General features: G+C 42.8%; 12 protein-coding genes across 16 annotated transcripts; 8 read left to right on the top strand and 4 right to left on the bottom strand.

Annotated features, from left to right (window-relative positions):
- The first annotated feature begins 220 nt into the window (after positions 1-220).
- On the top strand, positions 221-1,894 carry BCIN_15g00210 (hypothetical protein). Its single transcript, XM_024697333.1, has 5 exons — positions 221-617; positions 678-755; positions 820-1,020; positions 1,248-1,552; positions 1,708-1,894. The coding sequence occupies exons 1-5, from the start codon at positions 275-277 to the stop codon at positions 1,753-1,755; spliced, it is 975 nt and encodes a 324-aa protein (XP_024553148.1). The 5' UTR covers positions 221-274; the 3' UTR covers positions 1,756-1,894.
- Positions 1,895-1,925: 31 nt separating this feature from the next.
- BCIN_15g00200 (hypothetical protein) lies at positions 1,926-4,506 on the bottom strand. 3 transcript variants are annotated; one of them, XM_024697330.1, is made up of 7 exons: positions 4,069-4,506; positions 3,696-3,952; positions 3,423-3,587; positions 3,274-3,364; positions 2,790-3,224; positions 2,318-2,716; positions 1,926-2,260 (listed from the first exon to the last, which is right to left on the bottom strand). In XM_024697330.1, the coding sequence occupies exons 3-7, from the start codon at positions 3,544-3,546 to the stop codon at positions 2,173-2,175; spliced, it is 1,137 nt and encodes a 378-aa protein (XP_024553146.1). In that variant the 5' UTR covers positions 3,547-3,587; positions 3,696-3,952; positions 4,069-4,506; the 3' UTR covers positions 1,926-2,172. The 3 variants fall into 3 exon arrangements, with proteins under 3 accessions (XP_024553146.1, XP_024553147.1, XP_024553145.1); XM_024697331.1 differs by having other exon boundaries at positions 2,318-2,778; positions 2,830-3,224; XM_024697332.1 differs by having other exon boundaries at positions 2,318-3,224.
- A 627-nt stretch (positions 4,507-5,133) lies between these two features.
- On the top strand, positions 5,134-6,695 carry BCIN_15g00190 (hypothetical protein). The gene is made up of 2 exons (XM_001548737.2): positions 5,134-5,826; positions 5,893-6,695. The coding sequence occupies exons 1-2, from the start codon at positions 5,337-5,339 to the stop codon at positions 6,333-6,335; spliced, it is 933 nt and encodes a 310-aa protein (XP_001548787.1). The 5' UTR covers positions 5,134-5,336; the 3' UTR covers positions 6,336-6,695.
- Positions 6,696-6,798: 103 nt separating this feature from the next.
- BCIN_15g00180 (hypothetical protein) lies at positions 6,799-7,500 on the top strand. Its single transcript, XM_001548736.2, has one exon. The coding sequence runs from the start codon at positions 6,942-6,944 to the stop codon at positions 7,362-7,364; it is 423 nt and encodes a 140-aa protein (XP_001548786.1). The 5' UTR covers positions 6,799-6,941; the 3' UTR covers positions 7,365-7,500.
- A 795-nt stretch (positions 7,501-8,295) lies between these two features.
- Positions 8,296-10,538, top strand: BCIN_15g00170 (hypothetical protein). The gene is made up of 5 exons (XM_001548735.2): positions 8,296-9,024; positions 9,086-9,126; positions 9,186-9,336; positions 9,403-9,508; positions 9,559-10,538. The coding sequence occupies exons 1-5, from the start codon at positions 8,769-8,771 to the stop codon at positions 10,190-10,192; spliced, it is 1,188 nt and encodes a 395-aa protein (XP_001548785.2). The 5' UTR covers positions 8,296-8,768; the 3' UTR covers positions 10,193-10,538.
- Positions 10,539-11,204: 666 nt separating this feature from the next.
- BCIN_15g00160 (hypothetical protein) lies at positions 11,205-12,831 on the top strand. The gene is made up of 2 exons (XM_024697329.1): positions 11,205-11,731; positions 11,881-12,831. Exon 1 carries the CDS (start codon positions 11,226-11,228, stop codon positions 11,499-11,501), a length of 276 nt encoding a protein of 91 aa, XP_024553143.1. The 5' UTR covers positions 11,205-11,225; the 3' UTR covers positions 11,502-11,731; positions 11,881-12,831.
- Positions 12,385-12,763, bottom strand: BCIN_15g00150 (hypothetical protein). Its single transcript, XM_024697328.1, has one exon. The coding sequence runs from the start codon at positions 12,722-12,724 to the stop codon at positions 12,437-12,439; it is 288 nt and encodes a 95-aa protein (XP_024553144.1). The 5' UTR covers positions 12,725-12,763; the 3' UTR covers positions 12,385-12,436.
- A 416-nt stretch (positions 12,832-13,247) lies between the features above and the next one.
- BCIN_15g00140 (hypothetical protein) lies at positions 13,248-15,069 on the top strand. The gene has a single exon (XM_001548732.2). It carries the CDS (start codon positions 13,345-13,347, stop codon positions 14,830-14,832), a length of 1,488 nt encoding a protein of 495 aa, XP_001548782.1. The 5' UTR covers positions 13,248-13,344; the 3' UTR covers positions 14,833-15,069.
- Positions 15,070-15,158: 89 nt separating this feature from the next.
- BCIN_15g00130 (hypothetical protein) lies at positions 15,159-16,650 on the bottom strand. Its single transcript, XM_024697327.1, has 4 exons — positions 15,901-16,650; positions 15,639-15,818; positions 15,373-15,547; positions 15,159-15,193 (listed from the first exon to the last, which is right to left on the bottom strand). The coding sequence occupies exons 1-4, from the start codon at positions 16,258-16,260 to the stop codon at positions 15,189-15,191; spliced, it is 720 nt and encodes a 239-aa protein (XP_024553142.1). The 5' UTR covers positions 16,261-16,650; the 3' UTR covers positions 15,159-15,188.
- Positions 16,651-17,718: 1,068 nt separating this feature from the next.
- BCIN_15g00120 (hypothetical protein) lies at positions 17,719-20,780 on the top strand. Of its 2 annotated transcripts, none has more exons than XM_024697325.1 (4): positions 17,719-17,929; positions 18,001-18,592; positions 18,652-20,259; positions 20,317-20,780. In XM_024697325.1, exons 1-4 carry the CDS (start codon positions 17,862-17,864, stop codon positions 20,398-20,400), a joined length of 2,352 nt encoding a protein of 783 aa, XP_024553140.1. In that variant the 5' UTR covers positions 17,719-17,861; the 3' UTR covers positions 20,401-20,780. The 2 variants fall into 2 exon arrangements, with proteins under 2 accessions (XP_024553140.1, XP_024553141.1); XM_024697326.1 differs by having other exon boundaries at positions 17,993-18,592.
- Positions 20,781-22,612: 1,832 nt separating this feature from the next.
- On the bottom strand, positions 22,613-23,860 carry BCIN_15g00110 (hypothetical protein). 2 transcript variants are annotated; one of them, XM_024697324.1, is made up of 2 exons: positions 23,336-23,860; positions 22,613-23,256 (listed from the first exon to the last, which is right to left on the bottom strand). In XM_024697324.1, the coding sequence occupies exons 1-2, from the start codon at positions 23,448-23,450 to the stop codon at positions 23,225-23,227; spliced, it is 147 nt and encodes a 48-aa protein (XP_024553138.1). In that variant the 5' UTR covers positions 23,451-23,860; the 3' UTR covers positions 22,613-23,224. The 2 variants fall into 2 exon arrangements, with proteins under 2 accessions (XP_024553138.1, XP_024553139.1); XM_024697323.1 differs by having other exon boundaries at positions 22,613-23,860.
- A 1,008-nt stretch (positions 23,861-24,868) lies between these two features.
- BCIN_15g00100 (hypothetical protein) lies at positions 24,869-25,796 on the top strand. The gene is made up of 2 exons (XM_001548726.2): positions 24,869-25,185; positions 25,241-25,796. Exons 1-2 carry the CDS (start codon positions 24,975-24,977, stop codon positions 25,591-25,593), a joined length of 564 nt encoding a protein of 187 aa, XP_001548776.1. The 5' UTR covers positions 24,869-24,974; the 3' UTR covers positions 25,594-25,796.
- Positions 25,797-26,169: the final 373 nt, after the last annotated feature.

Below are 26,169 nucleotides of genomic sequence, written 5' to 3'. Positions count from 1 at the left end.
TGAGATGTACCCAAGGATAAATTATTCCGTAACCCTTTCCAGGCTCTCTATGTAGAGAGGAACCCCCACAGAAATATGAACAAGACATGCACCGATACCCCTCTTTACCCCCACCAACCCCGCATACTGTGCAAGTTCATACCTGCAGTCGTCGATCACGCGTTATGTATATATATTGTATCCATACAAAATAGACGGCTTGGTAAAACAACCACATCTTGACATAATTTCACTGTATCACTAGTTCTTAGAAGCTAGTCTAATAACCCTAAAGATGTCATCCTCTTCCTCTCCACTACCCCCAACCCCAGCGTTCTCATCGCTCCCTCTCCAAGCTAGTGGCCCCCGCGGCAATGCTTGGGGTCTGTATGGCCCTACCGACCAGCTCGGATGCCTCAACCGACTCACTCCTGAAAACACAATTGAGGCTGCCAAGGAAATAAAACACGGCATTCGAATATCTACCGACTGGGCTTTAGACAAGCCCAAAGTTCCCTGTTTTGGACGTGTGCAGTTTGAACAGAAAATCATCCATAAAAGTCCAAGAACTGTGAATGATGACGTGCTGGTATTAAATACACAAAGTAGTAGTCAGTGGGATGGATTCAGACATTTTGGTAAGTTCTTCAGAAGAGAATTTGAAAATTGACGAATGACTAATTGAAGAATTTACATAGGATATCAAGACGCAAAGGTTTACTTCAATGGGTGCACTCAAGAAGAAATCCACAATTCAACACGAAACGGAATTGACGGCAAGTAATTTCACATGAAGTCCCTATCCACAGCGGTCCACCTACTGACAACTTCTGCTTGTAGTCTGGGTAGAGAATGGCGGCATAGTAGGTCGTGGTGTTCTTCTTGATTACGCACACTGGGCAGAGTCCCAAGGTCGTACTTTCAATCCTCTAACAACAATCAAAATACCCCTATCAGAGATCAAAGCTGTGGCTGAAGCTCAAAATGTCACATTTCGTCCAGGTGACATCCTCTTTATTCGTACTGGGTACCTTCGTGCTTGTAAGTCTCCCATACTCTGTTAACACTGGTACAAGATCCGAGATTTCCAATAGTCTGAATTTCAACCCAAAGATCCAACAAGATATTTTGAGTTTTTAAATTCAATTAGAATAAATTTTGCAGATCGAAACCTCCCATTGAGTCTACAAATTCAGACTATTAGACGCTGATCTTAAGTTTCATTTCCACCATTTAAAATGCTAACGCTTTTCCCGCGCCTCATCCAGTTGAAGCTCTGTCTTCTTCCGAAGCGGCTACCCTCGCTACCGCTTCCACAATCACAGCAATAGGCCTTGAGGCCTGCCCTGAAGTACTAGAATGGCTATGGACTCATGAGTTCTCCGCTGCTGCTGGAGATCAACTCGCTCTAGAATCTGCTCCTTTTGACCTTACAAACCAACACTGGATGCACGAATGGCTCCTTGCTGGATGGGGAATGCCAATTGGAGAGCTATTTGATTTGGAACGATTAGGAGAGGAGTGTAGGAAATTGAAGAAGTGGACGTTCTTTTTCAGCAGTGTACCTTTAAAGGTAAGTTTGTGGGCTCTCTCTAGCACGTTTTATTGCTCTCACTTTGGTGAATAAGATTACTGTTCCATTTGTGATGTTTTGGGAACCAAGCAAGTTGGGAGATGCATACCGGTAATCGAGATTCACAATCGATGCCAATGCTAACAAATGACAAGGTACCGGGAGGCGTTGCGAGTCCTCCAAACGGGGTCGCTATTTTGTGAGGAGTTTTACTGTATTGAAAATGGCAGTACGTGTATTTCCAATGAAGGCAAACTGTTCAATTCATGTGTCGGAAATCTTCCTCGGAAACGAGAGGAACGACTAGCTTGTGATCAATCTCGTAACTCACAGAATCCCGCAAGAGACAGTACAACGTAAATAAGAACTATCTTGGATTTGGATTTGATAATTAGTAAATGAATGGCATAAAAGCTCGTTCTAACCCTAAAGTATCCAAAAAAAACAAAAAAAAACGGGTATCTATATTTCGTGAGATTGATTATAATCCACACTAATAATGTCCAATCATTACACATCATGTATCGCGTTGGGTTGCGCTGCACCCATTAAGAAACCCCCTCTCCTCCCCTTTAATATGAATGTAACTTATAATAGAATAGTCATGACAAAGAATGTCTTTAGCTTGGAGACACATCGATTGGATCCGTCACGAACCGAGCCTCCAAAGCATCCCGTACTTCGAATTCCTCGAGTGCGGCCCCAAATCTACAATTATTAGCTCATTCAGGCCTGATACAAAGACAAAGAAACAAGCACACATACCCATAACACCTGACCTTAGGTAACAGCTCTTCACTCATACTCTTCAGGTCAACATCCGTTAATTCCAGAAATCGTGGATGTCCCAATACCATACCCCATGCCATAACCGGTGTAATCTCTCCATTCAAGTCTAACCTCTTACTCAAATCTAATAAATTAGCTAGATCGCTCTTGCTCAAGTCCCACGTCTTTTGTTTTGGAGCACCCCCATTCATTACATCTGATTCATGACTATGATTATGTGGCAGGCAATGCCCAAAAGGTATATCTGGGTGCTTCTCCATATCTGGTTCTGGAGGACAAGTAGCCATTAAAGCATGGCCGGAGAAAAACTCTCCATCAGCATCGCTGGATCGTTCGACTAAGAATTGCATGTGGTCCATACAAGGTCTCTCGAGTCTGATATCAGTATTTTGCCGTTAGCTATTGTCGCGGAGGCGATAAAAACGTGCTGGAGGAATCTTTGCCATACGTTAAAACAAAGTCAATTCCTGCTTGATCATAATCCACACCTTGAACTTGTTGATGCGCCATGCTGCTATCATTTCCATTGTGAAATCGGCGCGCTCCTCTCAATTGAGGCGATCCAGCATCGTAATAGGTACTGTTTGGATTTGAATTCGAAGAGTGGCTTAGAGGAGGTGGACTGAATGATGAAGAGCCTGGCGCATAACTGCCGGCCTGACTATCACTCGATTTATATCCTAAACTTGGATTATTTGTGAATTCGTCGACTCCTCCGCTGCCATTCCACGATATACCATGTTGTGCGAGAAGTTGCTTTAACTGTCGATTTTCTTCTGCGAGGGTCTGTTTACTTTGAGTGACGCTACTAAAATTTTCTTTCAATCGAAGTACTTCTTGCTCTAGGGCTTTAATATATAATTCCTTGCGCTCTCGGTGGGTTCTAGAAGACATTAGCAAAAGTCGAAATTCTATTCCTCATACCAGTATACCTCTGAGCTTGTCGGTTTAATTCTTGCCTCCTTGTTAAGGCAGGTTTACTATCGGGTTTGGGTCCTCTTCTTTTCGGTGTCGAGCCGTCAACTGTTCTGAAATTTAGTTTCATACTGGAAGAAGCTGAGATGAATCTTGAGAATCATACCCCGCGTAGATTTCTTTTCCGTGAGGCCCTTGAGGAAACTCAAACTTGATGAAAGGGGAGATTTCCCTGCTTCTGATTGCCCACTGGCATAATCGTAATTTTCGGTTTCCGCGGCCATGGACATCGTGGCGTAGTTTGGCGATTGAGGAGAGATCAGAGATATGCCTATCTTATCAGCGTTTTTGTAGATCTCAAGGCGTGCGCGGAGAAGCGATGAAGGGGCGAAGTTGTCGCAAGTTGGTTATTGACTGATTAGCAGCGTGGCATACCTACAGGAACTCGATGATATTCTCTGAGATTGGATTGAACAATTGTAGATTGTGTTAAACCAACAGTTTCAATCCTTGTTCTGGAAAATGCCCGCGAGGCAAGGCAATGGACATCCGAAAACAAAGTTCAATGATTGGTTTAATCGAAAGGACAGGGCAGACACATGTGTCTCCGTTATGATGTGGGTAGTTGTGTATTAACTTTGCAATGTTTGGTCGACGCGATTAATTCTCTCTCGAGGATCATCGAGGGTTTTTAGACTTAAACAAGGTCAGCAATTCAGGAAACAAGTCGATAATCAAGAACGAATACGCAAACGGCAGCAGCGCACTGGCTCTCGAGACTGGGAAGGTACTAGGTAGGCATGCTTACATACTTTGTACTCTGTCGGGACATGCGATCTTACCTAGATCCACTGTTAGGACTTGGACTGTGCTGGAGGTCTGGCCAAGGCATTCGTATTCCACAAGAAACTTTGGATGTCGTGATTAATAAGAGTTGGCTAGTTCCGACTGTGTACGTACTCGATGGGTGAGTGACGAAGAGGGAGAGAGGTAAAGCGCCCAGAGAGCTCAAGGTTGTATTCGGCAGCACTCTGTCCTCGATGCATCTGGTCAGACACCAATATCCGGCAGAGATCATCCAATATATACCGACAGGGCTGAGCGTTCAAGGAGGGGTCGGAATGGTTGGGAGAGGGATGTATATATAGCTATATAGCTAGGTGTCGACAGCAGCCTTGATGTATATGATTGCACTCATTTTGACCTTTCAAGACATATGAGGACTGAGCCCAGCCACCACGCACCACGGCTGAAAGGGGGAAGTCGGAGACCAATCGCTCCGGCAAGTGCCACTCTGCGGTTGGAAAGATTGGTAAAGTTGGTGTGGCGACCACTTCGACACAGCCTGGGCGTACGGAGTAACTGTTAAGCTTCACATTGCTACAAGTTTGGGACAATTTGGAACAGGTTTAGGACAAGGTTGGGCGATCACTGGCGAGCTCTACATTCTGATTGATAGTTGTACGTGAGGTCTCCTCATCCTATCTCCGGTCAAAATGGTTAAAGACGCTCACAACATTTATGAATTAATGATCGCCCAAAATTCCTGACTAATATTCCCCTTTTTGTGTGTGGTGGCCGTCTTCAGTGTTGTGGCTCGTGTGGGTAACCTCGATGATTCTGTCTCCGGTCAAAAGGGTAAAGATGCTCACGGCATTTATAAACTGTCCATCTAATGGTTATGATACGTGCCCATCGTCCTCATTTGTTAAATCTTGACCTTGATTTTCTAACCATCTCCATGTATGCAACATCCCTGAGTCCACGTACTTTACTAACATCGAATTTGTTTTCCCCCCTCAAAGATTTCCATCGGCTCTCACCCCTCACCCCTCACCCCTCACCCCTCACCCGACCCAAATCAAATCCCCATAAATGCATCTCATCTACGATGTGCAAGCACTCAAGGCCAAGGTTGTGGAACTGATTTGAGCAACGCTTGGTTATTTATGATGCCCGTGTGCTGAGCTCCATATTTCCATGAGTAAGCAGCACACAAGTAATGAATGAGGTTGGAATTTCTCTTGTGATGTGTTGTCTGCCCCTCATTCCTAGTGTATGAAATCTCAAGACGGCCACAATGAGTCTCGATGTTATATACACGAGCATTCGTGGATTTCTCATTGTGTTACCATGGACCCTCGAATTGGTCCTCATGGACCTCATTATCTCTTTCCTCTTACCCGTCAGTTATCTTTTCCCTAACTGGGTATACAATGCGTCATCGTTCGTCGCGTTTACAAACTGGAATTGGATACAAGTCATTTTTGAGGTTTTCAATGGAGGCAAGATTACCATTTCTGGCGACACTCTTCCGGAAGGCGAAACCGCGATTGTCATTGCAAATCATGTCAGTTGGACCGACTTCTATATGATTCAAGCACTTGCTATCAGAGCTGGCATGCTCGGAAGATGTAGATGGTTTGCCAAGATTGAACTGCGATGGGTTCCATTACTTGGATGGGGAATTTGGGGGATGGGTATGCCAATGGTTAGCAGAAATTGGCTGAAGGATAAGAAAGAGTTGGATCGAGTTTTTGCAGGAGTCGTAGTAAAAAAATGGCCACAGTGTAAGCTATACCTACTATCTACCCCCACTTAAGGGCGTTTGTAGTGCTAACTCATCTATCATCCAGGGCTCATCAGCTTTAGTGAAGCGACACGATATACACCTAAGAAATACGAAGAAGCGAAAAAATGGTGTAAACAAAACAATCGACCTCTCCCCAAACATCTTCTGTATCCACGAACAAAAGGCTTCGTAACAACAGTGCAGCATCTGCGAAAGGCTAAACATGTCAAAGCCGTTTATGATATGACGATCGCATATTCACGTCATAATAAATGGCATCAAGCACCAACTATTTGGGAATCTCTTAGTTGCGGGGACCTAAGCGGAAAGCGAGGATACAAATTTCATGTCGAAGTCAAGCGATTTTTATTGGAGGACTTGCCAGAGACCGACGAAGGGTTAGCAAAATGGTTGGAAACTAGATGGATAGAGAAAGGGGAATACTTGGAAGAAAAGAGGGAAGAGTGGTCCAGAGTTGGTAACGGACATAAGCTAGTTACGGCATAGTTGTCGCAACAATAATTTTCTCCTTTCTCTTGTTGGGATATCTATCTGGAGTAGACTAGACGAGCGCACCTGTTACTATTCCTCTAGACCGAATTCGCTCTAGAGTCTGGGATTTCTTGTAGTATTTTTGCATGCAAAAAAATCGTGGAATGTTTGTTGGACAGGATAAGAAGCATTCCTTTGTTCCTGCCAACACCGGACCTCGTGAATATTCCCCTCGATCTCTGCACGCAAATTAATTCTCCGAATACAAAGAAGATTGTTTCCGAAATGCTTTCTCAAGACGTTCCATTCCTCACAAGCATTGGGGAGTAGTTGCTGCTTATTGTGTACTGAAATTGGAATAATTAAAGGTTAACAAAGATATTCATGCTTCGTTCCCAATTATGGAGGCAATCCTATATTTCCCACTGAATCAAATATGTCTTTCCTCAATTCCATTTCCATCCAATTCCCAATTTCGATCTTTTCAAATATCTCAGCCATCGTCGATCACAACTCCAAACAGTATACCGAGATAGTCAATTGACTTCAGTGCATTCTCAAGCATTGAATCACCCAAACACAGTACTCCATAAAAAGTCTCATATATAGGAAGAAGACAAAATGCCAACAGGCGCACTTTCAATATCCATCCCCGACACGCCCACTACCCCAACAACTACTACAAAACACTCCGCTACTCGTCCGACTTTCTTCCCTACAGTTGCTTGGTGGAGACGTTTTCCAAAGCCCAAATTCCCGAGTTATTATTCCTCGAATTATAACACTCATGGGCACAGAAATGACACTCATGACGAAAATGGAAGGATTACAATGGAAGAAGGTTTATTGAGCGATGGCGAAAGAGAAGATTTTGATGGGATGATTCCTAGGGTTGGTATGCAAGGTGACTCAGGTTCCAATTATTGGAAGCGAGTCAGAGGTGAAGCGCAGAGGATAGGAGGGCTGAGGCTAATAGTGGAGATTCTGGGTGGTGTGGGGGTTGTTGTTGCAGTTATTGGGTTAGTTCTCTTGATTTTTGGGTAGCGATAGGAGCAATATAATGAGACTGGAAGATGTGTATTGGAACGTGATTAAATTGATGCCAAGCGGTGAAGGGCAGTCAGCAGTTGGATAGGATAGCTGAGAATTGAAAGAGATGTCGGAAAAAAGGAGTAGGGCAAGCCGATGAAGACGTACGATTGGAGTGAGAGGATGCCGATGCGTATAATCTATGTACTCGGATGAAATCACATTGGATTCGTTCTACATGGGAAAGTTCTCGATATGAGTACAGTTCGACTACACTTGACAAGTGGTATCTAGGATCAACCTCTCAAAGGAGGTGAAAAAATCCATTCAATCTTTTCATAAGAGCGTCCTTAAGATTCCATATACAGGCTCGTTATATATCTTCATTGCCCGAATCGTCTATATTGCACTCATATCTCCCGAGAGTTGCGGGCATGCCAATTTTTGAAGATATTCTCCGGCACTAAGAAATGGGGAAAAGAAGATTGTGATTCCAGTCGAAGCTGTGATGTGTGGTATAGTTTTCCATGTCTGTACTTCAAATATTTATTCATAAAGTGTTTGGAGAAGATAGATAGTTATGGGGACTGTAGACGGACAGAATCTCACTGTATGGTCTGGAGAATCCGTAGCCCTGGTTTCTTGAACCAGGAAGGTTATTTTAAATTATCTCATAAAAATCGAAGGAAAATCCTTAATGCGAGCTCAAAACCTGTGGATTTCTTCCTTTGATCGGCTTCCAAGTTTTGTGGAGTTATGCGAGCAATGGAAACATTATTTCCTGATTCGTCTTAGCCTAATATATACATCATCTTTCACCGTTCTCAAACATAGTAAGCACCTGCAAAATCTCGACAGTGCTTTGGAATTATTGCAGAATGGCCATTCATAAATGTGGAATCGTCCCATCACCATGCTACGCATACACAAGATGCCAATTTCAACAGCAAATCAGCTTCTGCAGCATTGCACTTTGGAATCACAATAACTTAATGCGATATTCCTCACATTACAACTGATGTAAAACAATAAGATCATCACAAAAATGACCAGGTTATGGAAACAAATAACTCTATACAGTAAGTATGGACCTCATGCAAGCTGTTGGAAACCAGACAAATCTCAGAAGGGGGGAAAAGCATTTCCGTGTAATTTGGGTTGTTATATTAAATGACATCTACACGGCCTTCCAATGGCATTTATTTTTTATCCTCATATTCAAATTCAACTCTGCATTCTCATTCATAACCAAAATTGCACGCAAGTTGGTACAATCTGAAAGGTTGTATTCTGAAGACTTTAAATCCGTTTCGGTGTCCCCATCCATCCTAAACAGCACGGCATCTCAATAAACTACTCTGCATCTCCCCTTTAAGGAATTCTGCAATATATTAACATATTTCAAAGTCGACCTTGATCATGTATCTCTTTCAAACCTTTCTCCTTACTCCCATCGTTTTTGCAGCTTCGATAATGACTCGACATCATTCTCGAGACGCAGCAGCATACTTTCTTGACAACAATCCCAATGGCTCGAGCATCATTGCTATGAGCATATCCCGAGAGGATGGAACTCTTTCCCTGCCGGTTCGAACTTCTACTGGAGGAAAAGGGATGTTTGGTTTGAATGCTCCAGCAGCAAATTCAACCGCAGCCCCTGCATCTGGATTTAGAGGTGTGAATCAAATTCAACACAGCATTGAATTAATCTTCTACTGACTGACCCTATGATTTAGATACTTTATTCAGTCAAAATTCTATAATTGTATCGGGAGACGTAAGCTGATTTTAAGATATCCGAGGATTGGCTCACAAACTGTGACTGATATCAATTAGAAGCTCTTCACTGTCAACACTGGAAGTAACACCATGGCTATGTTCTCAATTCACCAAAACGATTTCTTACATCCGCGTATGGTTGGTAGACCTGTGGATACTATGGGAGAATTTCCTGTCGCCGTTGCTTATTCTCCAAAACTCAAGACTGGTGAGTCATAAATAGCTCTCGATAGAACCCTTTATCTACAAGGGCCAATTACTGACTACTCCTTAGCTTGCGTACTAAATGGCGGCGCAGTAGCAGGAATATCTTGCTTCTCGGCTCATAATAGCAAAGGGTTATCAGCGATTGGATCTTTCCGACCCATTGCCTTAAATCAGTACGCATCACTCTCCATCCAATTCGCACTCATCTAATACATTTATATAGAACGACCCCACCCGTCGGACCTGCCGGAACCGTCTCGGATCTTCTCTTCAACCCTTCTCAAACCACCCTATTAGCGTCCGTAAAAGGTAACGGGGTTGCACCAGGCTCATTCATCGCCTATCCTGTCTCTCGAAGCGACAATAGAATTTCCAGTACCCCCATCATCTCCGAGCCTCCACAAGTCCTCTTCAACTTTGGCATAAGTTTTCTCGGCTCTGATCATCGACTTGCTGTCTCAGATCCTGCGATTGGTGCATCGCTCGTTTCTATTTCGTCATCCTCTATTATAACCGCAGATGTCCCAGTTACCGTTGCTGGAGAGTCGGCAGTTTGCTGGACAGAATACAATCCGAAAAGAGGAGAACTTTATTTGATGGACGTAGGGGTTTCAAATATCACAGTTGTAGATGCGAAGACGGGAGTAATCAAAAAGGGAATCCAGCAAGACGATGCGGGGCTAGGGAGTTTAGATGCTAAGCTTGGAGGAGACTTTCTGTACGTACTGAAGAGTGCGGCGGAAATCAATGTTATCAAGACAGAAAGTAGAAAAACGGTCCAGAGATTCAATTTGACAAATTTGGGAAGTCGGCAAGGGTTTGTGGGAATGGCGACCTGGGGGTTTGGTCAAAACTAGGGGTTGAATGGTAGGAGACGGACTGTGATGTAAATGAAAAGAGTATGTCGGTTCTTTGATCCATTCTTTCACTTGAGATATCAATTTTTGGAAATCGGTGGACTGGCAGCAAGAAAATTTAGAAAGATGATTCGTCGTTGAACCGCTCATTTACATTTACCCCTTCGTTTGTTCCGCTTAGATGAAGTAAATTTCAAGCAGCTAGAATTGGAGATGCGGGAGATCATTTGAGTTCATACACTACTAGCGTCAGAATTCATTTTCACTCGAAAATCCATTGAACTACAATTTTAGCAAAGTGTAGATTTGACTTACATTTTATTTTTGGATTGGCTTCTGGTATGCAAGCCGAGGCCAGCACTCCTACAACACACAACACACAGACCACTCTGGTTTTCCAGGGAGCGCGCTACCACAGCGCCATGAATCTTAGGATTACGAGTTCCGCGGAAGTTACAAGAGATAAGGCATATAAGGACAAGAGTCATCCTGTGATAGACTTCCCGTCTACCAATTCTATACGTAGATGCGTGTAGATTTTTCTGTCAAATACAGGAAATGTCATGAACTGTCAATCGATTCAACCAACAGCGATCACTTCAGGGATTCCATTCTTCCTCCAATGTCTCAAAGTGACATCATCTCTCTCACATTGTGAAGTTTCGAGTTTAATGATTTTTGGAAGTAAAAAACGAAGGAATATGTGATTCGGACTTCGGAACCTAATCATTGAGGTTTAAACCGCCTGTATACTTTGCGTATACGTACTTTGTCTGTATTGCATCTCCGGATATTCCGGAATCAATACCTCGACACAAAGTAACTTTCGTATGCTCGTTTCTGCTTGTTGACAAACAAGTCCCTTGTCCGTGAGAAAAACAAACCATGCGTTAGCTTCAATTGCTCTAACGGCATACAGTAACTACCTTGCTGCAGAACAGATGGAATTGGAAGGGAACGAAAAAAATGTGATGAGTCTAGCAAATCAACGCGTCCAATTCGTCAAAACTTCGACATCGCCACAGCGTCTAGGATGATGAGTTGGTTGGGTTGGTTGGTTGGTACAGGATCCCACGTAGGTATAATTCCTATACGCCAGAAATCGATGCATTTTGAAAGAATTTTGAATCTTCATCTCTCAATTCAATACAAGAAACCACCATTTTTAACTTTTGCATCACTTAGACTAGGTACCATCTCATCTCCCGTGGGGTACAGAGATTGTCCACAATTGCCATACCGGTATCTAATCGAACGAACTCGCTTTTTTTTACAAAGCCTCACGAAAAGTTGGGTCTCCTTGCCCTGACAGCAAGCCACAACCTCGTATTAGACTCGGATTTACGGGTATCAGATGAATTAAACCTAGCAAGCTGATGCTATTTGTGGTTGATAGGTTCAATAAGTAGTCGTGGACACCCTCTGAAGATCTTCGCAGATTAATCCAAAGTTCCTCTTTTCCTCACTCTCGTTCATTTAAGCTACATCAAACCAAAAATTTGAATCCAAACTTCGCCTTTCAACGGTTTCATTCACTTGGTAAGTCAATGTAGGATACGCGAGTAGTATGTGCTAGCGACTCATGTATCTTCAATGCCCATTTAACTGTTTGTTCTGGCGGGGTCATTGATAAAACTTCAAGCGTCGGAAACAGCAAGAATGTCATCAATTTACTAACAGCCATCTAGATCTACAGTCTTTTCAACGCCTCGCGATATCCTCACATCACCACAATCAACTTACACCTACCTACTTTTCGATTTTACTTCATCGGTTCCCTCTTGTAACAAAATATCCCAGTTTCGCAAACATGCTTCAGACCCTCGTAATTGTGCTCATCTGCATCGTGGCCGTCATTATTGCGATCGGTCTAGCCGCATTGATCAGTACGGGAACGAAGAAGACGGGACCTAACATTCCTGTCTAAGTAAGATGTATAATCAGGAACAAAACAAAATAACGCCTTTCAAATAATTCCTCCAAGCCACGACTATTCCAGAGTGAAAACGAACACTCCCAACCATCTCCTCATTTCGCCCTTCACATTTCGATCTCAAGGCATGATGATCATTCTGATCATATGCCGCACATCAATCTTCTTCCTTTGGCGACTGTCATGATATTACGTGGGTTACGGGGTGCGGATATATTCCCAGGGCTCTGGGTTGGTGGAAATAATGGCGTCAATAAATGGATAACCGGCGCGCTTCTATATTCAATATGAAGATCGATGAAATCATATCTTCATTTGCGGGATTGCTGGGTGAATTTTCCTGACTGGTAGTCAGTTCCTTCTCCAGTTGTGGATATGTGCAAATGAAATGTTGAGCGGATTGCTACAAGGCAGGCAAGCTGGCGAGGCCGAATCCCAGCACACTTCCCAAGCCCATCGAGCTCCATGAAAGTCGCTCTTTCTAGAGATTCATCACAAACAGTTGACGAGTTTGGGAAGGAAGGCATTACCAGATTATAAAAGTATGTAGGCTGGAGGCATCGGGAATCGATGGATATACGAATGGATATGCTGCACATGATGAATAGATTTTCACCACCTCTTCCTTCAACCTTTACAGTGAAATTGACGACTTTCTTTCTTCAATATTCAATTGCTTGAAAATGTTTGTAGCTCCTCGTACAAGTGTATCGATATTTTTTTGATCGTAGCATCATCGGTTTTGTCTATAGACATATCCCAATAGATTGTGATCTAGATCGTCACCCATCGAAACATCGAGACTGCTACCGTTTGGTCATTCAGTGGCCGTTATATACTACCATTAAGCCCAAGAACACTCTCCTTCAATGAAATGTCTGCCATCAGAACAAATCTCCAAAAATCATTTCCTTGTCATACCGTTTCCCACACATATTTCTAATCCCATATATAGGTACGTGCAATTTGACAAATATATGCATAAATCATCCGATTTCACAGGCATTCATGATCGTATGACACGAATAAGCAAGTGGTCTGATATCCAGTCCGTTGATACAAGGCCGCTCATCCCAATGTCAATATCCACACTAACGGAAATAACTCTTCTATCCTTTCCATGAACTTATCTTATACGCTGCCTACTATCTTTCTCACAATCATAACTTCTTTACTTACAGAATACATACTGTCTACTTCCAACTAGTTTCGCTTCAGCATGGCCCACTCGCATTCTCAAAGTGGTGAAAAGGTGGCCATAGTGATTGGATCCGGGTTAGCTGGCTTGGCTGCCTCCTCCCAAATTCTTTCACAAAGTCATGATATCGATGTTTATCTCCTCGAACAAGCAGGCCGAACTGGAGGAAATAGCATAAAAGCCTCTTCAGGAATAAATGGTACAGAAACATCGTTTCAACTTGCATCGAAACCTCCTATTATAGACAGCGTCGAGACGTTCTATGATGATTCGATTAAGTCAGCAGCGGAGGCTATGCGGGGCACTGGTGATGGTGAAGCGGATAGAAAGGAAAGGGAGCGTTTGATCAGGACACTAAGTGAAGAGTCCAAGGGAGCTGTTGAGTGGTTGGGTAGTAAGGGCGTGGATCTTAGTATCATTGCTCAATTGGGAGGACACAGTATTGCTAGAACGCATCGAGGAGGCGAAAAGTCTAAACCGCCTGGAGCGGCGATTGTTGATACTCTTCTGGAGGAATTGAAACGAAACGACAGGTTTCATCTCAAGACTTCGTGCAGGGTAATCAGAGTAATTAAGGATGGCAAAAATCAAGATGTCAGAGGTGTGGAATGCATTTGCGACGATGAAAACAAAGTACCGAAAATCGAAGTATTAATAGGCCCTCTGATCTTCGCAACTGGTGGATTTGCAGGCGATGCATATGGGATGTTAGCAAGATATCGCCCTGATTTATCCGGATTTCCCTCCACCAATGAATCACGCTCTGGGTCTCAAGAACTTCTCTCGGATATTGGTGCTGGACTGATCGATATGGAGAAAGTACAAATCCATCCTACTGCATTTGTGGATATGAAAGATACCAACAATCCGACCAAGTTTCTAGCCGCGGAAATGTTGAGAGGCGAGGGTGGTGTACTTTTGATGGGCGGGAAGAGATTTGTAGATGAGTTGGACACAAGAAAGATTGTTGCCGGAAAAATCATGGAAGTTGGTGAAATTCGAAGGAGTGAGGGGCAGCCAAGACAATGGGACGTGAAGCTTGTGATTGATCAAGGAGTGTATGAGAAGGCAAAATCACATGTAGACTTTTATTTGTGGAAGGGTTTGATGAGGAAAGCTACTGTTGCGGAAGAAAATCTTGGAGAAGATGCAGTTGGAAATTTGCAGAGGTATGCAGACGCTGTAGCAAAAAGGTCGAAGGATGAGTTTGGTAGGAAGTCTTTTGGATGTTGGAAATTGAATGAGGTAAGGCCTGATTCAGTAATATACGTAGGAAATGTCACCCCGGCGGTTCATTTTACGATGGGAGGAGTAAGGATTGATGATCAAGCAAGGGTTTTGACTGCAAAAGGGGGTGTGATTAGGGGAATCTGGGCAGCAGGCGAAGTTACTGGAGGAATTCATGGGGATAATAGGTTGGGTGGCAGTTCGTTATTGGAATGTGTTGTTTTTGGAAGGAAGGCTGGAGATGGAGTATTGAATTCAACGCACGGTTCAATACGAGTGTAGTAACTGAGGGCTATGTAATCTCCTGAATACATCAAGAAGACGCGAGCGAGCAGCGGGGTAGTGTTCCCAGGTGTGCAAACTATTTTTTAAGTTAAACATGCAGGACTTCGGAACAACTAAACTCTGTTAAGTAATAATATGATCTTGGAGATTGGAATCTCATAATTGTTAAGTATATACGGAACGATAGATTTATCGAACTAAAATGAATGAAATAAAGTCTGGGATCAGACTGCAGTCCGAGACGTGAGATACAGTACAAGTAAGATACCGTTGCATCTCACTCAGACCGAGCCATGAAATTCCATTTCGTATCCAATCAAAAATGATATGTAGAAAGAAAGGTAGGGAAAAAATTAACCTAAAGACATTGCGCATAATAAGCATTTGCATAAGTGCACGTATATGGGCTAGCACAAGTTGTACTACCCGTATATCCAGTTCCGCCACATTGTCCCCAATGTGCAACTCCAGTGGATCCAGGGGAGGTAACGGTAGTTGTGGTGCCGGGGCTAGATGGAGTAGTTGTTGGGGACGTACCAGATGAAGCGAGCTGTGCATTCACAAATGTTAAAGCTTGTTGACCATATTCGGTGCCGTACCCTTGATGGGTATTTGCGTCAGAACCGTTGCAGCAGTACGGGTCAGCGGCATCGCAATAAGACTTGATCTTTGAACCAGAGGGACAAGAAAATCCAGAGGGACGAGGTGCGAACTAAAATAATCGTTAAGACATTGTTGGAAATACTCAAACATATGAGTGTAGTCACATAAGCGACATGGAAGGTGTGAATTAACGGACTTACTCCTTGAGCTCTACAGGTACCAACTTCATAGGAAAGTCCATAAATGTACCGTGGGTTACCCATGAAAATTGCGGCCTTGATCATATTGACAGCACTGGCTTGAATTGGAATCGCGGTACTCGTGAGTCCATTATTTGCATCTCCCCCTCCACAGAACGCATCGTCCATTATTTGACCACCCTAATTTATAAGTCAGTGTCAAGTTTCCAGATTTATTAGACAATGGACAAGGTAAAAGACATGGCAAGAAAAGTTGATCTACCTGAGAATACCCCACTAGTACCAACTTAGTATTTGGGCATTTTGTATGAAATTCATTCACTGCAGCTGCGACAGCAGCAACTCCTGCAACAACACTATTTCCATAGCTAACTCCACCACACGAAGGTTGACCTCCACATGCTGGATAACTGATGGCTTCGGAAGTTGCCCCAGAATGGGCGGCAGTGATGAGGTCAACAACCACACCTGCAGTCCCAAATCCGGCTGGTGCCGTGGTCTCTCTAGCACCAAAGACGTGAATCTCAGGACATGTTGCGCGGGTGTCCAATTCAGAAGGGAGAGCTGAAGCGTAGGCAAGTAGAGATATAAATACTGCTTGGAGTGTCGTGCGTGAGAGCATGGTGAAGGTTGGATGGGTGGAAGTACTTGAAGAAGGCCGTTGTTGATATTATGTAGTATACAGTGATACTTTGGATGAAGATTCGAAAATTAATGTCAAGTGGGAATGTGGGCCTATTTAAAGACCAGTAAACTCATTATTATTCTTCGCAATGGCATTGCCTCCTTTCCGCCGATCTATATTATCCATTAGAATCAGCTTTTTGATATATAATGATGATCATATAACAGTCATGTCATCTCTGCTCCGGGATTTGTTTTGACAGCCGAATAAAGTATTCATGTAGATTGCCAAGCCCCTCTTAAGATTTCAGGCTAAAAATTATGCGAACCTAAAACAGCAAAATAGAAGAGGGGAACGCATAAAGGGAACTTACAGTTCAGACGATCCAAATTAATAGAAGAGAAATTTATGAGTGCCATCTCAACCACGTGGTGCTAACAGGGGACTGGGCATTGAGGCTGATATCTAACATGGCAATACCAAATTTTGGCTAAACTCGTACAGCATGCACCCCAGATCACGATACTCCGGAAGATATCTTGTCGGTTCTAGATTCTTTATCTTCGAAACTTGGCCAAAAACGGTAAGCTAGTGACATTCAAAAGTTCCAAAAGTGATCATTATTCAGAGATGAAGAATTGTGGGGTCAATTGGATACACCGATTGAGTAAACAATATGAAATTGATGGTAATTAGTAGGTATGCTGTTACCTAGTCTTGCAGAATTGCTCACAACATGGCAGAAAAAACATGGGAAGAAATCCCGGCTCAACGGCTAGATTGGATTTTGAAGCAATTCATGTCCAATTTAAAATCTCATGTGAGCATTTAGCACAGAGAAATGTTTTGGAAGGTCATGAAGACCAAAGTAAATTCTCAACTAGACAGCTGGTAACAAAACACTGTTTTTTTTTACTCTTCCTCTGTACTTTACTTGTGGCCGGATCAATTTCAAAATGCCCCAGATGTTTGGAAGCTCTGATCCATTGATCCACCGAGTGTGTTTGAGAAAGATTGAAGTTCCGAAGGGAATGACAAAGGCAACTGAAGCTTAATTGGACAGGGACAAAAACTAGACCTCCCATATATTTGTAACTCAGATATTCTTTCAAGTACAGTAGTCGTTACAATAGACTTAACCTAACTAAAGTACCGAGATTGAGATCGACAATACAAAGTTGAAACAGTGACCGTTCATGATCTAAGTGCCATTGGCCTCAATTCTCGAATTCTTCGAGGTTTTGTAAAGGGGCTGGAGATAGAATGAAAGTAGAGAAATTCGGTACAAATACGAACTTCATCCGTGATGACAGACAACCGAAACATCTTGATAGATGACGACGGGGACGGAGATGTGCTTATCATTGTCACGTGAGCGGAGATAGTTGGCCAATTGAATGCCGGATTCTCTCGGAGAATGGCGAAATGTTCAGACCTTTAGTGCAGTCAACACTCGAACTGTCCAACGAATTTCCCGCTCCCCTGTCCCGAAGTTCCCTATATTCTTTCAAAAGCATGATAATTCTAAAGCTTCTTGATGAATTCCTTTTGTTGATAACGAATGAACATCTTGGGTCCAGGCGTGAAGCTTTCTTGTCATGTCGGATTTCGAACCGGAATTAGAACCCGAACCAGAGCACGAACGTCGAAGGAGAAGACCTGCTGTGTATGTTAAAGTCGCCCACAGACTTTCCCGTTTGTGGTTGAACTTCCGAGCTGATATATAAAGAATTGCAGTTCATGCTCCTTTTGTAGGAGACGCAAAATCAAATGCAATCGAATGCTTCCATGTAGCAATTGTGTGAGATCGAGAACCGCATCAGATTGTGTGTATGAAAAATTTCCTAGGTCTTCCCGTGCTCAACATGAAGAACAGCGACGGAATCCAGGCGATAGGAAGAATTATGGCATGTCCAATGAGCCAGCTTCGGAAAGAGAAAGAGGCTTAACACTCGGGGTTCCAATTCATCCGGCACTACCAACATCAAATGATTCAATCACATTACCGTTAACGAATCAATTCATTACACCAATCCCAGATGCAACTAGTAGTCTTGAATTCATGAGGCAAAGGATTAAAGAACTCGAAGATCAGCTTTCGGTTGCGACCAAATCATCCGTTCCGTCTCCTGCTCTCTCTCAACCAGCACCTTCCACTGCAACACCTGTAGTTTCTAATATCGAGGCAAGAACTTCACTGGCTGGAGGCTTTCACGTACACAGAGAATGTCGACCATTTGGCCAAGATCATCCTGCGGTTGTAGCTTATGGCGTTCTCCATAAAACCAGACTGTTGGGTCAGAGTCATTGGATAAATGGTGTAACTGGGGTAAGATAACTCAATAGCCAAGTTAGATCACCAGCGACCCATTAATTAACAATCAACAGTACCACGAACTCTTTGAAATAATTGAGCCATATATACAAGAAGGAACGAAGGCTGCCATTGGCCTACATAAATGCAAAACTTTGGGAAGGCTTATAAAAACCCGGCGAGCACCGTTATGGCCCTCGCCACCAACTTGGCCTGATTTACCTTCAAAAGAAACTGCTGATAGACTAGTCGATTGCTATCTCCGGACAATTGAAACCATCCACAGGGTTTTACATATTCCTACGTTCAAAAATAATTATGAAGCAATATGGACGTCGACCGGAAAACCTGATACAGAGTTCTTGGTTCAGCTCAAATTGATATTTGCTATTGGTTCTGCTACATTTGATGCTCAATTTTCCCTTCGTGCTTCAGCTGTCCGATGGGTCTATGAGGCGCAGACATGGATTTCAGAACCAGAATTTAAGTCAAGGTTGACCATCAAATCACTACAAACCGAAATTTTACTTTTGTTTGCTCGAGAAATAATCAACATTGGTGGGAGATTAATTTGGACTTCGGCTGGCTCCTTATTTAGAAGTGCGATCTACATGGGACTGCACAAAGATCCCACTACTCTTCCAAAGAAGACCATTTTTGCTGCTGAGATGCGACGAAGATTATGGAATACGATATTAGAGCTGACGTTGCAATCAAGTATGGATTCTGGTGGACCTCCTCTAATGTCTCTCACCGACTGGGACACTGAATGTCCTGCAAATTTCAACGACGACGAACTTCTGAGCGTTGATGCTCTACCTCGGCCAGAAAATGAATTTAGTCAGACTTCTCTCGCAATCATACTTCGCAAGACCTTTCCGCTTCGACTGGCCATCGCAAAGTCATTGAACGATTGCAGCACAATTAATACATTTGAGGAAGCTACCCGGCTTGATACAGAGCTAAGATCTTCCTATAAAGCCTTGTGTCAGGATGTTCAAGAGTTCAATTCAACCAATGGGCCTTTACCCCCTCAATTTGGAATAGATATGCTGAATATCATAATGTTACGATACCTCTCATCCCTCCATATTCCATTTTTTGTATCGGCTTTGCAATCTCCTACTTATACATCTTCTAGGAAGGTAGTTTTGGAGACTTCACTTAAAATTTGGCATATGGTGCAATCAACCAATTCAAATGGCGAAACGCAATCACACGATGAATTTGTCGAAGACAGTCAACAGTATCTTTCCAGACTTACAATATGTGGCTCAGGATTACTTCGTATCATTACGACACAAGCCTGTTTCATAATTGCTATGGAAATCAAGACCCAGCTTCAAGAAGAAACAAGTCTAGGACCTATCTCTCTACGCCCAGATCTTCTTGATGCCCTAAAAGACGCCAAAACTTGGAATATGAGATGTATTGAAGTTGGGGAGGTGAATGTTAAAGGATACCTGTTCATCTGCTTAGCAATTGCACATATCGATGCCCTTCGACGAGACCGGGTTGGAGAAGAACTCGCAGTATCAGTTGTAAGCGCTGCGGAAAGAGCTGTAGAAGAATGTGCAGAAGTACTTGAAAAAATAGCAACTCATGGATCAAATGAGATAGAGAGTTTGAGTAAGATGTCGCTAGCCACTCCATCTGAGCCGGTGGAGGATTGGGATTTTATGGTAAGTTTAGCCGGCGTATTAAAAAAAATGCAGTGTAGTTACTTATGAACTCTTTAGATGACAGATGCTCAGTACAATTTTGGAGATGCGATGGGTTGGGCGTTCAATTACGATAATCTTCAGGATCTATCAATTTGGTAGTACTACCTTAAACTAGCACTGCGACTTACTTGTGCTTGGAAAGCAGTGAGATGTAAGATAAAGTGAACAGAGAACGTTTGTCAAAATATTGGGGTCTAAAGAACCGAGATAATTGTTATGGAAGTATGGAACTTGATGGGTAGCCGAAGAGGCTTAATAACATGCTTTCAAACTTTTCATTGGGCTTTGGAATCGATACGAATGATAATTTCACACTCAATGGGGTAGGATTACCATGAGGGTCTCTTTGTTTCACCTCCAGAAATTGACCGATCTCTGGCTAAACAATCTCTTTAAATACCTATTCGTTTCTGCTATACTTGATGGCTTGTGGCCTGCATACCCAGATAGACGCCTCTCTAGAATAAGCATCAGCCGCATCGACGATCACGCCCTTTGAACCTACAAGGTGGATTTCCTCGGTTAAGCTGTGACCATATTGATTCGCAAAATGCGCTGAACGCTAGCAAGGATTGATTATTTAAGCTTATCGTGGATTAGGGTTGTGGCAAACAATTACCTGGTATTTTTGTCAAATGTTTTTATTTTAAGGTTTCTTAATTCATTTAGAGAGAAGCCAATTGGCCTTGAAATTGTTAGTCTTTGCTAGCGTTCAGCGCCTTTTGCGAATGGTATGGTATTCATTTCGATTGCAAATCACTCGAAGTCCTACCCCATAGCAAAGTGGGCAAATACACCGCGGCATCTTAAAACGAGAATGAATAGATTGGTTTCTATTCATGCAAGAAGGTATGACACAACAAATCTGTAATAGATTGCCTCGCCCAAACGACATCACGGAGAAGCAAATGAGCAGACAGAGCTTCTCAGAGCTTTCCAGAGCAAGCCTCGCAAAGTCTATTTCAAATGATCAGAAATTCGAGTTTGTTTAGATCGCGATTCTTTAATCCATTGCCATTATGTTTGCGGTCGTGTTTGGTACACTCTCAGTTCCCGCATATCTTGTGGGCGAAACCCCAAACAAGCAAGCCATGGAGGCTAATTAATTAAGCTTACTTTCACTGTGCTTGTCTAAATCGATAAGTTTCAATATGCATGAAACTAAAACTGGCAGTCGACTAATATATGCGCAGGACGAAAACGCTCAAGGTGCCTGTCCTGGCTTGTACCAACAACTATCGAGTCCTGTAGAGACTCTGGCTAGTGTAGTATTCGTATCTGCATTGCCAACCGCAACGTCAAATCCACTGCCAACATCGGTTCCAATTGGACTAGAGAATAGTTGGGGAAGTGGTTCCAACCCCACACTCAATGGTGCTTCAATTGCTGAATTGACAGTTGGCAGCTGGCAGTGTACTTCTGATTGCAAGTGTTATTTTTTCTACCATTGCCTTTGGACAAAATTTTCACATGTAATGAAGTTCGAAACTCTCAGGTTTAAAGGGGTTTATATAGTATTTACTTGTATTGCTCACTTGCTGTGCCTCTGATTATCCTGTCTGCTCTTTGAGTTGGCATCAGCACCCGATACGAAAGGCAGAAGACCTTTATCCATTGTGAGCTATGGTATTTGTTTTGTATTTCATGGATGTAAACAAATGTCTTTTATCGTTTTGCTAAGATTAGCGCCTTATTTGAATTCACGTTACAGTATTGCCATCATGGCAAATGTAGATATATATACAAACATGGGCGAACTGTAGAGAAATAAGTTGAGTAACGATGAACTAGATGAGGGTAGACTAAGTGGAAAGATGTGGTAATCTGATGCGACCATATTGCCTCGTATATCAAGAGTGAGACAAACAACAGCGGAATGTATCGGGTTTCTGTTTTTTTTTTAGGTACTAGGCTTTCACAATAGGGAGAAATTCCTGAGGTGGTCGAAGTTATCATCATCTATTGTCTCTGGCACATACACTCAAGGCGTGAATTTCTTTCTGGAGTTCACCTCGTTGTCTAAGGTCTCAACCACGAAACAATGAAGTTGAGAAGTGAAGCTTGACCGGTCATTCAGATCATCCAATAACAAGGCTTTCAAGTAGGATATAATGGACTTGACTCCTGCTGAATTCTGAAAGACCAAAAAGGAACGAATATAAACATACAACAGTAGGGATTCGCTGGTGGTCACCCACCCAACTACTAATCCACCGATCTGAGGCTTGTGGCTGGCAGAGCGGACGGGATGCCCAATTCTCCTCAGTCTATGGTCGTATGTGGAAGCTTGTGCTTGATATAGAAACTTATATGATAATCTGTTTTCAAAAAATCTAATATCTTGATTCCCTCTGACTAAAATTATTGACACTTCTTTCATGATACTTTGTTATAAGGTTTCAAGCAGTGTCGATATCAGTTAGTGTCTCTCACCATATCGTAGGTATCACCTCTCATTACCCCTCAGAAGTTCATTTCAAGCTTCAATGCCTGGTGGAATTTACACTCTTGCGTTCATCTGGAAGATCGGGTTTGCTGCCGCTTCGATTGTAGCATATTGCCGTTCGAGCAGTACTTGTTGGTAATGAAATGTTACGTGTCGTGTAACTATGAGTTAGGGGTTTGTAAGTTCCTGTCAACGGCGGGTAGCGGGTTCTCCTATTCGTAGGAGTGCGGTTTGCTCAATAAGCCTTCGAGGGACAAAAGCCATTACCAAGCAACACTGCATATACGAAGAAGTCGGTGAGTTACCTTTAAAAGCTTTTTGGGGGAGGAATTGCTAGGTAGCAAGTGTAGACAACGTTGATGTGTCAAGCACAAGAAATATTGGGTGAAACCTCAGCAGAAGTAGCTGGAAATAATTTAGCACGAGAGCTGTGGACAAGTGATCAATCGTCGATGGTGAGTTGTTGAAGTCGCTGGTCTAATGAAGATCACAATCTTCTGGAGAAATAACTGCTAGCATTATCAAAATTTGTTTCTATGTCCGAGATGATACCGTAAGACAACAAGAGTGAAGCCTTTCAAGACTCACAATCAACGAAAGCCCAATATTTGTAGACTGCATGATCATTGTTGCCCTTGATTGAACTTTCCAAGGCTATCTTCTCGACCCATCTTGCAATATTGCAGCTTCTTCGTTTGCTCATCAAAATCAAAGTTTTGTCCTCCAGATCCAGTTGTTAACCCCCCGGGTCCGAGAGAAGTAAATACGAGATTTGGCCAACACATCGTTCATTTCTCAGTGGAATCGCCAGACAGTAGCTCCTTGATATAATTCAGAAGACCGATACAAGGCAAACCTCGAATAATACGAAGCTAAATGCAATTATGAAGTCCCATCGATCACGAACGGTATGTTATTCGAAATGCTGATCTCCTTACACCTGCGTTAGTGGCTTTGCATTTAGACCGACTCACCGACGTGCACGACATTGATTCAGTACTAAAAACGCAACACGAGACATCCTTTGTCAAATATTCGGTTCGAATTGAGAAATACGAGAATCCCCTGATTCTTTGTTTTCTGAATGCAAGTTGTAGTTCTCTTGTCTCATCCAAAGTCCAAAGCGCTTGTTGAGCTCGCTTCTAACAAGCATGAGAATGCGGTCATGATCGACACACAAGCCACCTTGTCGGCTTTTCGGGACCGTCGAAAACGCAAAAGTTATGGACCCTTGGAATTTATTCTGGTGAATTTTCATTAGTTTTCGCTGTCATTCCCTCAATTTCACCAGCACTTGCACATACCCTTGTACCCTTTGTGCATAGCTAGATCATGAATTACAAGACACTAAATTGAATTATGATTTTATGATGGAATAATACAACCCCGAGATCTATTTTCAGAATACGAACAAATGGTGACGATCGTCATCACTGATCGGCAGTCAACACTAATGCTTTGGTCCCCCGTGGCGCTGAGCACAAGCAATACTTATGCTTTCGGCATCTGATAATTTGTACTTGGCATTTGTCAAATTTCGTCAGTAGAGTTCCTATCAGATCTTTAACCTTGTTCATGAAGAAGTGGCTGTGTACAAAGAGCATGGTCATAATAATCTTTTTTGGAGCTCATCCATTTTATTCTACCATATTTCTGGAAACATACTAATCGATCAAGCCTTAATAGGGCATGAAGATGCCGTCTGACCGAGATTGATGGGTAAAGTTTAAACCCCTTTTTCGTCCATTCATTGCCATTAAATTTGTGGAGAAACCCGCTTTAAAGCAGGGTAGCAACTTAATTTCTGACTTCAATGATGGATGCAAACAACAGTGCCAAGTCTCTAATACGAGCAATTTATGGATCCATGTCGAAGTTGTTCAAGCCTCATTGCGGAATTCTGAGGAAAGGAGAAAGGAGAATTGTTGATGCAATCTTCCGCACCAATCAAATTGGAGAAACTAGGAGAAAGTATCCATACTTTCTCCAGATTTAATGGGCTGCGGGAAATTTTAGTGTGTGCTGGCGATTAAGGATGAAGTCATGGCTAAACGATAGACTCCCATGGAATGAAAGGGGACAATTGAAAGATCTGGATATATAAATGTCGAGGAAGTTCTCGAGATTAAACCATCATCAACACATCACATCTTCATATCAAGCAACCAAATACACAAACACTACTTTACAATTTAACGTAATACATACCAACTCAACAATAATCAACATGTTCTCCAAGACCTTCATCGCTACCCTCCTTGCCAGCTCTGCTGCTGCAACCCCCATTGTCTCTGCACGTGCTGCAAGCGATGCCTTCGGCCTTATCTCCATCAGATCCGGTACCGATCTCCAAAACCAAGCAATCGTCGCTAATGGAGGTCGTCTCTACATTGGAAAGGAGACTTCCTCGTACTGCCCTTTGGCTACTGGCTGCCCTGGTAAGTCTTGAGTTCACAATCTAATTACGAATAGCCATGATTAATGATTTTACAGCCGGTACTTCTACAACCTTCGTAGCTGGTGAAAGCACTATCAGTTTGAACACTGAGGTTCCAGGAGGCCAACAAGTTTACATCGGTACCGACTACTCGGTATCCTACACTCAACCACACTCCGCCGATACCCACGGTGGAGTCACCAGTGGATGGGTTTACACCGCTGGAGAGAACGGCTCCCTCGGATCTTTGTCCTTCCCTGACTACGGATTCATTGCATGCCGCGAGTCTGACGGCGTTTACGCCGTCTTCATTACCCCTGGTGGATCTGGTACTGGAAACTGCACCGGTATCGCTGTCGCTACTGTCCCATACACCGGTGAAAGCCCTTCCGCTTGGGAGTACGCTTAAATCAAGAATGGAGTGGAGGAGTGATGAGGAGTGAGGAGGAGGAGAAGGAGGAGGGGGAGGAGGAGTTGAAGCGAAGTTGTGAAAATATTGTTTTCTGATTAGTTCCTTGGCGACATTGCAACCTTATTGTATTTAAATATTATATATCTGCTGTTCATTCCTTACGGCATTGATATTCCGAATTGAAATATTAATCTTCAACAAATGTCCATTTTTATTGATGCTAGAATCCAAAATTGTATCAAGCTCAAAGATTCATTCGAAAAAGCGTTCATTTAAATTTATTTTCAGCTTGATTTCAAGAACCCACATCTTTGGTACAATACACATGATGAATTTAGCGAGGTCGTCGCTTATTTCAGCCTAGTGATTATTCAACAAGCCGCCTAGTAGACAGAACTTGTGTCTTGTGTTCAAATTTATCGTAGGAGTTCTTTATCATTGATTTATAGCCTGGAGTATCTATCTTTCTTGGTTCCTGTTGAGTAATGAATTGGTGGACAGTCTCTCAGGTAAAAAAAAACTTCACACCTGCTCACTCTCGACTACCCAATTATCAGAGCTTTTGTCGTGTAG

Source organism: Botrytis cinerea, chromosome 15 (assembly GCF_000143535.2).
Source record: "Botrytis cinerea B05.10 chromosome 15, complete sequence".
NCBI lineage: Eukaryota > Fungi > Ascomycota > Leotiomycetes > Helotiales > Sclerotiniaceae > Botrytis > Botrytis cinerea.
The sequence above is the reverse complement of the archived record's forward strand: the minus strand, read 5'-3'. Positions and strand labels throughout refer to the sequence as shown.